This window comes from Electrona antarctica (assembly GCF_951216825.1).
Source record: "Electrona antarctica genome assembly, contig: scaffold_592, whole genome shotgun sequence".
NCBI classification, from domain to species: domain Eukaryota; kingdom Metazoa; phylum Chordata; class Actinopteri; order Myctophiformes; family Myctophidae; genus Electrona; species Electrona antarctica.
This window is the reverse complement of record NW_027638325.1, coordinates 41282-56819: the sequence shown is the minus strand read 5'-3', so window position 1 is coordinate 56819 and position 15538 is coordinate 41282. Positions and strand designations below refer to the sequence as shown.

General features: G+C 40.5%; 1 protein-coding gene across 2 annotated transcripts; it reads left to right on the top strand.

Annotated features, from left to right (window-relative positions):
* The first annotated feature begins 435 nt into the window (after nt 1-435).
* On the top strand, nt 436-3564 carry LOC306918167 (guanine nucleotide-binding protein G(I)/G(S)/G(O) subunit gamma-12). 2 transcript variants are annotated; one of them, XM_079531048.1, is made up of 3 exons: nt 436-556; nt 911-1022; nt 3365-3564. In XM_079531048.1, the coding sequence occupies exons 2-3, from the start codon at nt 930-932 to the stop codon at nt 3488-3490; spliced, it is 219 nt and encodes a 72-aa protein (XP_079387174.1). In that variant the 5' UTR covers nt 436-556; nt 911-929; the 3' UTR covers nt 3491-3564. The 2 variants fall into 2 exon arrangements, with proteins under 2 accessions (XP_079387174.1, XP_079387175.1); XM_079531049.1 differs by having other exon boundaries at nt 513-556; nt 926-1022.
* Nucleotides 3565-15538: the final 11974 nt, after the last annotated feature.

The following is a 15538-nucleotide window of genomic DNA, read 5'->3' as shown; positions in this document are numbered from 1 at the left end:
ACGTTCGCTGTGACAGAAACAGAATATATATTCAAAGATTTGCGGCACATTTTCACGATTTTTCAAAAATAGCAGACCTACAAGCTCGTATGAGCTTGTAGATCTGCAATTTTTCAACAGCTAAAGCATAACGTAATGCTTAAAACACCAAAAAGGGTTTCCCGCCCAAAATGGGTTAAATGATCACAAAGAAATGTCCTGCATCGTGCGCACGTTCCTCGTGTTTTAGCAACAGCGCAGTATGTCCCAACTGTGTTCACATCGGCTTTGGGTTTTGTGAATTTGTTTGTTATGACAAGCAAGTTTGGGCGATTTGCCAAACGGCCGGGCAGAGTGTCATCATTGTCCCTCGTCATCTGCTTCCTACTCTCTTTGACAGAAGTGTGGTTCTGAAACGATGCCCGGCACGATGAGCAGGATATTCTGTGTGTTGTTGCAGCAAGCCTCCGAGCAGCATGCTGCTGCTACTGAGTTTGAATGTTTTCTCCTCTTGTTTTTCGACAGGACCGTCTACACACTCCACACGGCTTGACCCGAGAACTGCATGATAAAGAAGGTGAATGGAACCGCAGAATAGCAAAAGAACAACGGCAAATGTTTTTTTTGATATTTGATCTGAATATCAGACCTAGTATGTTCTTGTTTGTTAAGTTAGTTTAATAGTTAGTTGGTTAGTTGTTCCTCCCAACAGAATGACCCAGTCACCTTTCCGCTGTCACCTATTGCTTGTTTTGGCACTTGTGCTTTGTTTACTAGCATAATATAACTTCAGTTTGACAGATTTGACAGAGTTGTTTTCTTTGCGTGACATGACACACACGACCAAATTCTCCATTTGCTTTTTTTTTTTTTTTTTTTTTTTTGCTTTCGTCTCAACAAACGATTGACATTTTCCTTTTCCTAAATGCAGTCTTTTGTTGCCCAGGAGGATGTCTTCGAAGACGCCCAGTGCCAACAACATAGCCCACGCCAAGAGGACGGTGCAGCAGCTCAGGGTAGAAGCCAGCATCGAGAGGATAAAGGTGCGTGAAGAAGAGAGACCACACCGAAAGAATATTGCATGTCATTACAGTCATGTGGCATTTATGACAGGGACGTGCACACATAGACATCAAAGGGGGCTTCAGCCCCTGCCCTTTTACCCGTCTGTAAAACAACTGCCCTTTCCAGACCACGAATGCAGCATTTACTACACGGTGAAAGAAATGCAAATGGCAAATGTCCTTTCCATGCCACGCCGGAAGGCAGCATTTATCAGGAGAATTGCTTTTTTTCCCCGAAGTCTCCTGTGGACGTGAACACGGTATTTTGCGTTGAACAAATTTGTTTAGAAATCCATGTCGGAACACACTGCATCTCCATAGCTAAAGAGTGCTGGGTTGTGCCCCGGAAATATATATATTTTCGCGATTTTTGTCCAAAAGTGCCCTCTTAACCGGGATTTCAGCCCCTGCCCCTCTATAACACTCTCTGCACGTCCCTGCGTTATGACATGTGTCTGTGTGTCAACCACATGAACCCTATAGCATCCCTATTCCGGCCCCGTGTCATAACGGGCAAACATTTGATGAAAATAGCAGAACTATAAGCTCACAACGTTGTCGCAATGTGTTTTGAGCTTGTACAGTAGAGGGGCTATTTTTTTATTTTTTATTTTTTATTGTTTATTGATTTTTCTTTACAACATAGTAATTTCAAAGCAATTATTCACATATATTCCCCCCCCCCCCCCCCCCACACACACACACACATCCCCATGGCAGCACAAATACAAAACAAAATCTTCGAAGAAACATCAGGAAATGTCCATAAATACAGAACAAATAAAAAATAAAAAATAAACACATTACATACAGTTAAACAAACAAAGCCAGAGGGGCTATTTTGGGCCAAGAGTCGTGTAAAGGGAAATAAGGAGGTGACCAATTGACAGAACCCCTGGGAGACTCCAGACCAGTCAACAACACATATATAGGATATATAAGTGAAAATATAGGAATTTAAAAATCACATTTTCCATTTCTTTATTGGCACTGCACACCAAAAAGGAACGCGTTGTGCCAATAAAGAAATGGAAATGTGAGTACTTTGTCCGCCATTTGTTTCACTTTTGGATGTGCTACCTTTTTGGAATTTTTTAATTCCTATTTTTTGATGTATACTGGATTTGGGTTTTGCACTCCACTGAAAACCATTGCGGATGCGCAACCTCTTTTTTTCATATACTGTAGGATATGAGTGGTTAAACCTTCCAAAGTTCCAAGCCAATATACAGGCATGTCAGTATCATGTCCAATAAATGATGTTGATGTCCCGATTATTAGTATACCGATTACCTAAGTCACTATGGGAAAGAGCGTCTCACTAAATGGCTCAAATTTAAAATTGTAGTAACTCTTGATAAGGATGCACAGGTGTGTGTGCGTGTGCGCGCGCGCGCGTGCGTGCGTGCGTGTGTGTGTGTTTGCGTGTTCATTCATTCAAGTTATTTATTCTCGAAATTACACTGAGTAATCAAACTCATTTTCAGTGTCGTCGAGTAATACAATATCACATAGAAACACATCACAATACATCAGAAGATCAGGAAAATAAAAACAAAAGGTATACAATGTGAAATTACATAGGTTTACAATTAAAAAGCTAAAACAAATTTCAAAACGATCTAAAAACAGTTACACATTGTGGGGGTCTGTATATGCTCACCAAGGTTTTAAAACGATGCAAGGGTATCAATGTGGTCAATTTTAATGTCTTTTGTAGGTCATTCCATGTATTTGCGAACGCAGTGAGCATTTACTATGAGACCCAGCAGATCATGTCTGTCTGTGTGTCTGTGTGTGTCACGCTGTAACACCACGCTGTACCACCACGCTGTACCACCACGCTGTGCACCAGAGGGCACAGCTGTATCACACACAAAAACACACACACATGCACGCACACACACACACACACACACACACACACACACACACACACACACACACACACACACACACCTTAACTTAAAAAAAAACTTAACTTAAAAAAAAACTTAAAAAGAAAAAACTTTAAAAAACTTAACTTTAAAAAAATCTTAAAGAAAAAACTTAACTTAAAAAAAAAATTAAAAAGAAAAGAATTTAAAAAAAATCTTAAAAAAACAAAAAAAAAGAGAACTTAAAAAAAACCTTAAAAAAGTACGTAATTTATTCTAATTGTTGTTATTGCAATTTACGAGCTGCGTTCGCTTCCCGCGTTCGCGCGTCTTACTTGTAGTATTAGGCGTGTGCGTGTGTGTGTGTGCGGTTGCGTGTGCGTGTGCGTGCACACGCGTACGTGTGTGTTTGTGTTCACCCTCCGTCCTGTGTTTGTACTGCAGGTGTCCAAGGCTTCAGCGGACCTCATGAATTACTGTGCCGAGCACGCCAAGTACGACCCTCTGCTCATGGGTATCCCCACTTCAGAAAACCCCTTCAAGGACAAGAAACCCTGCACTATATTGTAGTCGATGCCATTTAGCCTTTACGTGTCCGTTGTTTTGCTTATTAATGTGGCTGTATTCTTTTTTTCTATTTTCTTTTTCTTTCTTTTTTTGTTGGGAGGGATTAGGAGGGTGGGTAGGTGGGGGTTGGGAGATACAGTAGGACTATATCAGTCTATCTCAAACATTTTCATGTCAAGGACCCCCAAAAATATATGTAATTGGCCGCCGACCCCCTTCTGAAAATATGTTGTTCCAGGGACCGGGGGGGGGGGGGGAGCAACGATTTGAGTTAAAAACGTTCACTGTGAAAGAATATATATTCAAATATTTGCGCCACATTTTAACGATTTTTAAAAATAAACTTGGTGCCGCGCTTGTAGATCTGATATTTTTTCAACAGCTAAAGTATAACATAATGCTTAAAACACCAAAAGGGGTCTTCCCGTCTAGAATTGGTTGAAAAGAATATCACTAGTATATAGTCTTGATTTCTGTAATGATTTGACCTAGAACTGATTACAATCCGCAATCAGCCAAGTATGTGTGCCGTGGCCACCCTGTCTCCTTCTATTAACGGGAAACCACTAAACAGCTTGGTAAAATGCTACTTGGCATGGGGGGAAAAAATCACCTGCCATGTATTGATAATGGAAAAGTGATTGTCATCTGACTAACTGAAGCAGCCCCTATCACTGGGACTGTGGACTGGGTGTGACTGTTGGCATCTGTCTACTTTACTCTGTGAATGTATATATATATAATATATATAGCCAGTGGTGGAAAGTAACTAAGTACATTTACTTAAGTACTGGGGTGAGGAGGTATTTGTACTTTACTTGAGTATTTCCAATTTCCAATACTTTTACTTCTACTCCACGACATCTCGGATCCAAATATTGTACTTTTACTCCACCTACATCTATTTGAAAACTTTAGTTGCTAGTTACTGTGTAGATTTTTGATTATTATTACAAAACCTGCATTAACCACTTCAGCCCTATATATACGTTTTCGGCCATTTGAAAATAGCCGATCTACAAGCTCACAATGTGTCGCGATGCGACGCATTGGGAGCTTGTAGATCGGCTATTTTCAAAAGATTTTTATACAGTACATTTGAAAACTCGAAATTGGACATTCCGCATAATGAGTACATTTTGATGCCAATTATTTTGTACTTTTACTCAAGTACATTTTGTATTCCAGACTTTTACTTGTAACAGAGTATTTCTATATTGCAGTATTGATACGTCACCACTTTTCAACCTTTCTTCATATATTTGGTCCTCAAATGCCACCATTTTTTCCCTACTCAGGGCTGTGGGCAGTTCAGAAACCCGTCCACCAGTGACATCATCGATGGGGGGGTCCAAGCTAATAGAAACGGCAGGCTATCTATTCCTGAAAAGTTGCAATGCGATAATGGAAGCCATCGTTCTCACGATAATAAAAAGTATATTTAAAAAAAAAAAAAATCTTGTTTAAAAGAAACCTGCCTATCGATGATGTCACTGCTGGACGGGTTTCTGAACTGCCCACAGCCCTCCTATGAGACACAGACTGAGTAGAAAGAAATTGTGGTATTTCATCATGAACATTAGTGAGGACTAATGTCTTTTTGTGCCTTTTATTGATAGCGAACAGTGGCTTGGCAGCCTAGGTGCCCAGACGGTTGAGCTAACCGTCCATGCCGTGAGGACCAAGTCTAGGAAGATAGGTTGAAAAGTGGTGAAGTGGAGTAACACGTTTTTTTTAAGATATTTTTTGTGGCTTTCTCCTTTTTTATTATTTTGTAGAGGGATAGAATCACAGTAGGCTGACCGGAAATTGGGAGAGAGATGGGGGGGGTGACATGCAGTAAAGGCCGTCGGGATCGGGAGTCGAACCCGCGGCACACTGCCCAGACTGGATTACCAGCCAAGGTGCCTGGACCGCTGAGCCACGGCGCCAGGCCTGGAGTAACGAAATTGAGTACTTTTTCCACCACTGGTTTCCTTCCTGGCCTTTTGGCCACGTACCTGTTCATCAAATCATTGTATCTGCTGCCTAAAGTGTGTCTTACAGCCCCACCATCACCACCAGTATGGGTTGGAATTCACTGTAACACAAAAATCACACCTGTGTGAACTGAGTGGTGTAAGGTCTGTCTGACGTAATGAAATCATGTCTGACGTAATGAAATCACACCCGGGTGTGATTTCATTACCTGGCTTTGTTTGTGCAGAAAAAATGAGCATGGTTGCTATGTTCACCCTGTTCACCCGGGTGTGATTTCATTACGTCATTACAACAGGGTGAACATAGCAACCATGCTAATTTTTTCTGCACAAAAAAGCCAGTTGTAGGAGTGGTTTACACCACTCAAAAAAAAAAAAAACAGGGTCAGAGTGTATAATAAGCTTGGTAAAACGTTAGTCAAATCTGGGATGTTCGTTTAACTCTTGAGATTGTGAAGATATACTTGTAAGGGTTAAAAATGGAGACTGGTTGTTACTGTGTGCTAACAATGAATGTGACAGTTTTGTGTTCTGCTGAAATTGATGCCGTCACGTTGTTGTTTTTTTCTTATCTTTTGTTTCTGTTTTACTTCCTCACAGTATTGTAAAGCAGTGGGATCAACATTAACTCATTTTAGGAACCTTTTGTTCAGTAATCTAAAATGTGTATGGTTCAGATTTAAGGTACGTAATATATGCGATGGGTTTTGTATTAACATTGTATTAAGATTAAGAATATAATAATGTTATTATATATTATTAATAATATATTTAAAAACAAAAGTTCATCAGATTGTACTCTTTTAGGTGCAGATCGATCCCTCTGATAAGTGCATTAGACATCTGGTGTCAGGTTGAACAATGGTTCTCAGCTGGTTGGATTCCAAATTGGAACCCGGATTGCCGCAATAGAGCACCTGACGTCACTGTCAGTAGAGGGCGTCAATCCACAGGTTCGTCTACTTTTTATTTGCATTGTAATCTCCATAGGGGGATTTTAGATCGCCTCATATAAGAACTGTGTTTGAAAAATAAACCGATCGCCCCGGCCTTTTCACTCATATGGATATGAAGCATCGACTGAAGGTGGAAATGTACAAATATACCCAAAGAGTAACAAAAAAAGCGTTAGAAACGAGTCAAACAACCCAGAGACTACATTTCCGGTATAGGCGGGGTGGCTGCATCTGCCCGTCGCACAACAGAAACTCAATGTTAATTACGTTTATTTTTATTTTATTGATATTTAATGTTTCGTGGTTAGTACGAGTCGAGTCACCACCAGCTGAGCTTACGTCAACGAGGAATCTCAGGAACGCAATGTGTTGACAGCTGGGCGTGACGTATATTAGCATTGCCTTCATATGTAGTTTCAAGGCTTTTGCGGCCACATTAATTCCATTTTCTCCAGAAACTGGCTGTATCAAATATGAATGGACATCATTAACAGCCACTCCCCTGACAGAAAGGCCGGGGTGGTCGGTTTATTTTTCAAACACAGTTCTTATATAAAATCGCCCTATGGGGATCTCAATGCAACTAAAAAAATACATGAACCTGTGTATTGGAGTCCTCTACTGAAAGTGACGTCAGACTTCGGTGCTCTATGAAGCCAGGAAACAAATTCAAACAATTCACTAACTGACTAACACATACAGTACAATATTACACACTTCATCTCACAAGATGGGTCCCAAACCAGCGATTGAGAACCACACGCCTTGCAGTGTTGTTTTTGGCAGCAATTTTTTTATTTTAGTCTCTTGAATAGATTTAATTTAGTTTTAGTCACATTTTAGTCACCTGGAATGTTTTACTAAATCTACAGTTGATTTAGTCGAACAAAATGTGTTTTGGCGGGCCTTGATGCCGTGTTTTTTTCACTTGCTGAAAATAGCCGATCTACAGCTCTGCTGCCTTGGACAACATATTGTAGTGTAGAACTCTGGTGTCCTGCACACATCTCGTGTATCCAGCATTTTGTTTTGACAACAAGGTTTTTATGACCCTGCGGGACCAAGCCAAGCCTTCATAACTCATGAAGTAATAATTTATTGCAAACCTGTCACATGATTGTGATAAGTCACCAGGTTTTCTTTATTGGTAAAAAAGGTTTAGCTTAACATTTGGAAATACGTGGCGACAAGAAGCAACCCCGCCCCGGTTATTGGAACTGCTTTTTACACAACAGTGAGCCATGCTGCCTTGCAGATACAAGACAATGATCTTAGGCAACTCGATGTAAACACTTGTGTCTTAAATAGAGTCTTGGCACAAGCACGGTACGTACAGTGGGTAGTATCCAACTATCCATTAATGTAACCCGTTGACGCACATGCCCCTGGATGGTTCTGATTGTCTCTTGTACATGTACACTACTGACTACGGTAGCATTGACTCGTGTATTGACATGTACGATTTGATTAGCAAGCTGTTTAGCTACTGGAGGCTGGAGCGTGTTCTGGGGGCATGTGATAACAAAAAGCAGACTTAGATAAAATATTCGTTCTTGCACACAAAAGCCTTAAATCCAGTTTATGCATCATCAAAGTATAAATTGAGGGTTGCCTGTATGCCTATGTATTATGAACAGTCTTGGAGTATTTTCTTTTTAACAACAAAAGATATTTCTATCTAATATTTCTAGCTCTCTGATGAAAGTGATTTGTAACTATTTTGTGCCATTGTTTTTTTTGTTTTTTTTGTGTGTCTACATGTTGTCATTAACAAGAGCTGTTGGATTATATTTGACTACCCGGTGCTACAGATTTCAGCATTGGTATTGTTGCCTTCTCCAAAGGGTAGTTTATAAAGTTTTTAAAACAGCAAGACCAATTGTGGGTTTTTTTAATAGAGTTTCCTCAATTAATTAATTATTATCAGAACAGTTCAGTATGCCACTTAAAAATGCACATAGATCACAACTATCACGATATAGTTTCCATACATTGAGTCACCCAGCAATGGCCTTACTGCACATTGACAGACTTTAATTTGATCATTTACATGTTTAAATGTGTTTAATAGGCCTATCTCACAGAATTTCCCCACCCCCTTAATACGCCCCCTTTCGGGGTTAGTGGTGATAGCGTGACGTCACTCCATAGACGCTACATGTTAACAGAGGTAATTTAAGAAGTCTACAACTTTTGTTTTCTCAAGGTAAGGTTTGTTCTATCTGTTCGAGCTGATTTACCATCTTGTTTGCTTCATAATAATATTGGTCTGTCACATTTTTACATTAGAAAATGTACTTAGATTCTCCAGAGAAAGAAACGTGTAAATGCTAATGTTAAATGACACCACTATTTACCGGAAGTGGGCGTGGAAAGCGGGCTGTGAGATAGGCCTATTGACTATCTTCACTGACACATTGACCATTGTATGGAGAACGTGTGACGATAATTAATGCAGCACTCAATTCGGTGTAATACTGCACTAATTTATTTCTGAATAAACAGTCATGTTAACCCATGGTTTGACCTGTTATTGTGGCTTTTAAATGACTTTGATTGGTAGATTTATTAGACGTCATGGTTAAAAGAAAAATACATGTTAACATGCTTCTCACAGAAACATCACAGATAAAAAAACAAAGTCAGTGACTTATTTCCAGTGTGGTCCTTGCCCTGAGACAAACGGAACATAACAATATAAAACAGGCAATGCAACAATAAATACAAAAAACACTCCATGCTAAACACTGACGGTGGCAAATGTACACTGTACTCTGTCTTTTCTATGCAGTTTCATTTGATAAATGTGTTCTGGTTTGGACCATACTTAGGAGGCAGCAATGAAAGGATTGGTCCACATGTAAAAGAATCACATTTGAACTTCAGTAGTTTCAAATCAAGCTAAATCTTCTGCTGCTGCTGTTAATAAACACGGGACCAAGGGTTTGTTGTAAGACAAGCTGCGTGCTCGTCTCACACGTATTATTAGATAGATTTAAACCTTATCAATTTCCCTTGGGGGAAATTGTGGGCACACAATTACTTGAAAGCTGTTTGTTTGTTCCTTGAACTCTATGCTATTATCATGTAACCTACAGAATGTAATGGCTATGAAGTACAGTATAGGACGGTCATATAGATAGCCTGACACATGCCGTGACAAATGGCACAGGATAAAGCTTGGAAACTACTCAATGTTCTGTAGATTTCTATGCTTTAACATCTTTCTGCATTTCCTATACTGTAGACCGAGCATGCAAGACAATGGGCAAAATGCAAAACATTGGTGCAGTGTTAATTAAAGATATGTGCCTCCCTCAAGTTTGGCACCTCTTGCCTAAAGTATTATTATTTTGCACCACAGAAGACAGGGAAGCACCATAGAGGACACAGCAGAGGCGTATCTACAATAAGGCGAGGGCAGGCGTCCGCCTGTCCAAATCCATTTCTGGCCTGGCCAAAATCCATACAGTGAGAAAAAAAGAAGACAAAAACAAGACCTGAGAACTATTAATGGACAGCTAATTGGCCGTTGCGGTAGAGCGCGACCCTCACCCATTGGAATGTAAATGCATGCCTTTCAGCCTTTGTATCCTACTCGTCTGGCAGGTATATCTCTTTGAAAACCTTTAGTGCTACGATTGTGAGACGACAATTAACACATGATCTTGCCTGCCCAAAACGTAATTCATGGATACGCCACTGGGACACAGCCGCTGCACAAAAGGTCTCCTCCAGCCTGGAGGATGCCAGCCATTGCCCCTCGCCTCGCTCAGCCTTTCAGGCATCTTCACCTTAGATGCCTGGGGTGATGCTCAAGCCAGTATGACAAAGTTATCACCTACTGTATCAAATGTTATGTCCACTGTATTAATTAACATATACCAGCACATACAGTATGTGAGCGTAACAAGTGCATTGTCTTGTTAAATTATGGCACGTTTAAGGATGTAGACTCCATTACATACATCTTATCTATAAATGCACCACATCTGTCTGTCTGTACGTCTGTCTGTACGTATGTATGTTGTACGGCTGTAATGCACGTAACTTGAGAACTGTTCGCATTCTCAATGGCAATAGCACAAACTTTGGCAAGCTACTAGTCCTACATACTTACACCTAGAAACCCCATACAAACCTATTTAGGTTCAATTTACGATGGACATGTTTGCCTGAAAAGGAATCTTTTAAATGTTTCATAGTTTTAGAAATATAGTGCTTTCAAATTTGAGAAATTTATAATGGTGCTCAATGGCAGCTCTATGGCACGTCAAAAAGTCACTTTCACCTAGAAACTCCATTCACACTTTTTATAATTCAGCTTACTGCGGGCACACATGCTGGAACTTTTTACTTTGAAATGTTTTGTAGTTTCTGAGTTATTTAACTTAAACGCCCAATGCATTCTCAATGGCAATAGCACAAACTTTGGCATGCTACTAGTCCTACATTCTTACACCTAGAAACCCCATTCAAACCTATTTAGGTTCAATTTACGATGGACATGTTTGCCTGAAAAGGAATCTTTGAAATGTTTCATAGTTTTAGAAATATAGTGCTTTCAAATTTGAGAAATTTATAATGGGGCTCAATGGCAGCTCTATGGCATGTCAAAAAGTCACTTTCACCTAGAAACTCCATTCACACTTTTTATAATTCAGCTTACTGTGGGCACACATGCTGGAACTTTTTACTTTGAAATGTTTTGTAGTTTCTGAGTTATTTAACTTAAACGCCCAATGCATTCTCAATGGCAATAGCACAAACTTTGGCATGCTACTAGTCCTACATTCTTACACCTAGAAACCCCATTCAAACCTATTTAGGTTCAATTTACGATGGACATGTTTGCCTGAAAAGGAATCTTTGAAATGTTTCATAGTTTTAGAAATATAGTGCTTTCAAATTTGAGAAATTTATAATGGTGCTCAATGGCAGCTCTATGGCACGTCAAAAAGTCACTTTCACCTAGAAACTCCATTCACACTTTTTATAATTCAGCTTACTGCGGGCACACATGCTGGAACGTTTTACTTTGAAATGTTTTGTAGTTTCTGAGTTATTTAACTTAAACGCCCAATGCATTCTCAATGGCAATAGCACAAACTTTGGCATGCTACTAGTCCTACATTATTACACCTAGAAACCCCATTCAAACCTATTTAGGTTCATCTTATGGTGGACATGTTTGTCTGAAAAGGAATCTTTGAAATCTTTCATAGTTTTAGAAATATAGTGCTTTCAAATTTGAGAAATTTATAATGGGGCTCAATGGCAGCTCTATGGCATGTCAAAAAGTCACTTTCACCTAGAAACTCCATTCACACTTTTTATAATTCAGCTTACTGTGGGCACACATGCTGGAACGTTTTACTTTGAAATGTTTTGTAGTTTCTGAGCTATTTAACTTAAACGCCCAATGCATTCTCAATGGCAATAGCACAAACTTTGGCATGCTACTAGTCCTACATTCTTACACCTATAGAAACCCCATTCAAACCTATTTACATTCATCTTACGGACAGAAGGAGGTATTGATGACACGTACATTTCTATCCTTGTGTGATGGGTGCCAAGTGAAGAATTTCTTGTCTAACCATAAAATGTTTTTGTAGGAATTGAGCTATTGTCACATTTCTGACACATTCCAACACTGCTCACTCACTGTACTGTTCTCAAAATGGTACAGAATAAATAGAAAAAGTGCCCTTCTGGGCACAGGAGGATAGGAATGTTTAGGAGTAATATAAACATATTTTTTGTTTGTTTGTTAGAACACACACACACACACACACACACACACACACACACACACACACACACACACACACACACACACACACACACACACACACACCTGGTGGCGCTATAATAGGCCAATGTGAAAAGGGTGCCATTTGTTCTTATGCTTTTGATGGCAATTGGATGATTTGAGGCATTTTGTTCCAGAAATGCATTTTGCTAAAATCCACCTGTTGGCGCTATAACAGATCCGTCTTGAGCACATGATTATGGAGATTTTGCGGGATTTTTGGACAAAAGAGTAATATCCAAAAATGTGTTTTACAAAAGTCGGCCTCCTGGTGCTTTAAAAGGCAGATGTGAAATATGCATGTCAAAGGCTTGTCCTTGGCCTGTAGGGAGGGTGCATGCAATGTTTCATGCAGATTATAGGTGCAGTTATAGGTAAGAATGGTGAAAAGCTGCCTCGTGGTGGCGCTATAACAGTCCGTGCTGGAAAATCTGGGGCAGAGGTTCATCGTTGGCATCCAGGGAGTGTGTGTGCAAAGTTTGGCATCGACCGGGTTAACGATGACGGAGATTAGCTGTTAACGGACGAACGGACGGACGGACGCACGCACGCACACACGCACGCACGCACGCACGCACGCACACACACACACACACACACGGACGGAGGGCAAAACATACTCTCTCATGCCTTCGGCCTGGTGGAGACAATAAGACCTATCATATAAGTCTACATACATGGAGTATAGGGGGGTTCATATTCAGATGTAGCTCACTTTACAGTTCAGAGGGACTCCAGTTATAAATAAACCTGGAAGGTTATCTATAGCCTTGTTTCCTCTCATTAGCTTCTGGCCCACAGTCCTGTTTTTCTTTTATTTATTTTCCTTTTTACAGTAGACTACCTATGGATGAACTACACCCAGCCCTCTCTCACCATTGCAGCCTCAGATCACAAGTACAAGAGGGTTAAATATAGAAGGTGCCTAACACATGGTTTCCGCTCTGAGGAGCTATTTTGGGGAAAACACTGACCCGGACTAAAAGCTTGTTTTGATAATCCGCCGGTGGTCGCTTGGGTTTCTCTGACCTTGTCTGTCGTCGGCAGCTGGCAGAGAAACACTGCGCACAAAAGGGAGATCAAATAGTAGTAATATATCCACCGTCAGCTATTGTTACAAATGTACAAATGCACAACAACACTGGCTATTTATTACTCATGTCATTTTCTCATGCATAGAGTGAGATGTAGGGAAATGGCATTGTTGGATTGCCTATTGTGAGGATGATCTTAAATACTGTGAGGTGTTTTGTTCTCATGCATTGTTTCAATGGCATGGTATTGTTCAACTGTGCTACAGGTGCATTGGTATTGTGTAGTTAGTGAGGAGGATTCAGGACAATGTTCAGCACAGGCTACTCATTACTGTCACTGCAAACCACCAAGCCGAGGTAGCATTATACATGTTCTCTTTGTCATGTGCTACAAAGATCAGCTTCACAGTGGATTGATAAAACCCCCAAAAATGTATATACGCGAAGCATTGCACCAAGTAGTGACATTCCCAAAATATGTGCTAATGTGAGGCAGAATGCTGTGCATGATAAGCATGGATCCGGTGCACCCAAAAAGGCATGCGGCATGTGACCCTCCACAGGGACTAGACTACATGGACAAAATCCTATCTCTCATTGTGCAGCAATGCGAGGAGGATGATGATAGGGAAGCGCACGCCAGTGGGCCTGGCAGGCAAGTCCCCACTGACAGCGTGCCTCTGTTCCAAATCTGCCTGAGTAGTTACAGTGTGTACTGGAATGTGCTGATGTGGGGGAGGGGGGAGGCGGGCAGAGGGGGGCAAAGCAGAGGATGAGGCTGTGTGGGGGTAATGTGTGAGCGAAGGTGTTGGCACAGTGAACCAAGCAGCACCTCTGCTCTTTCGGAAGTTCCCATTACCCATATAGAGCTATACAGACGGGACAGTTGAGCGGAGAGCCTATAAAGTCACTTGACTGACTGCCCAATGGCGCTTTGGGGCGAGATGTGGGGTGAGGAGGGTCAGTCTTTACTTTTTAAACCTCAAAGTCTGCAGGGCTACATCAGATAAAGCCACATCTCCCATTTAAAGGTTGCAGTGTAGTTAGTATTTGAGTTGTGTTTGTGCAGCTTCACTTCCCACTAACATGTACGTTGGTTGCATGCTGTTTTTGAACAAAATAGGGAAATTGCTGTACTGTACTGTACTGTACTGTTTGTACAGTCAACTGTACAAACAGTAATTTCCCTATTTTGAGTGAATTCGCTACAGCACTATCTTCTCTTGATATGTACTTCAAATGGGAGAGCTACATTGATTTGTGATATCTGAATTGATGAGACAAAGGATGACCTCATATTGAGCAGCGCACATGACATCACCTCGCTCGTAATATACAAATTGGATGTATTGATCCCTGATGAATGGACTGGTTGTTATTTTAAAATAAAAAAACATGATAATAGGCCTATAATATTTAGTTATTTATGCCTTTGTATGTGTCAAACTCGTGCAAAATTCGTACAATGCACTATTCAGTCTATAATTTTAGTCTATAATTTTAAACAAAAAAAGGGAACATCTGCAGAGCTACAAGTTCGCAACGTGTTGCACTGCAGGCTTAAGTGGTTAAGATAATCTTAGCTAATGTATTTAAGTATAACATACTATTAGTACTGATCATAGTGATTATGCCCAGGGGTGTTGAACTGGAACATTCAAATAGCCATGGGCTGCCTGACAGCTAGGAGCTACCAGGCCATGGCTTATAGACTTATTTTATTGTTTAATAAATATTTGTGTTGAATGCAAAATGCCTCCTTTCAGCAAATGCCCATTCCCTGGTGACGGAAGTCGGTGCAAGAGGGATTCATTCAGTGGGGAAAGTGCCAACAAATACAACACTAGATCAGCCATCCTGTCTTAAAATAACCTTTCCCCCTGGTTCATTATACCACATAACATGACATCAGTCAGTGTCACAACCTTCAGTCACACGGCTGAGGATACCAGCAGAGCCTGACCTTTAACACAGCACCCAAGAGAACAACAGGGTCGTCTTGGCCTTTTTAAAGGACACCATAACTATCGGACATGTCACTATAGGAATGCAGTATGAGAAAGTTATACTCACCTTATGGAATGTGATAGTTTAGTCTCATCTGTTTTTTTTCTTCCTATATTCAATTTCTTTGTGTGTTTTGAAGTGTTAAATTACCATGCTCTTCGGGTCAAGGCGATATATGACACATTGCTAATAAAGCTTTGAGAACATCAAGTCATATGGTTTTTCCATCATGTGGAATCTCAAGGTCAGTCCAGTGTACA

Bases quoted from the DNA above. Each gene is read 5' to 3' on its own strand.
- LOC306918167 (XM_079531048.1), top strand. From the start codon at position 930: ATGTCTTCGAAGACGCCCAGTGCCAACAACATAGCCCACGCCAAGAGG. The intron at 1,023-3,364 runs GTGCGTGAAGAA...TTTGTACTGCAG, and splicing joins CCAGCATCGAGAGGATAAAG to GTGTCCAAGGCTTCAGCGGA.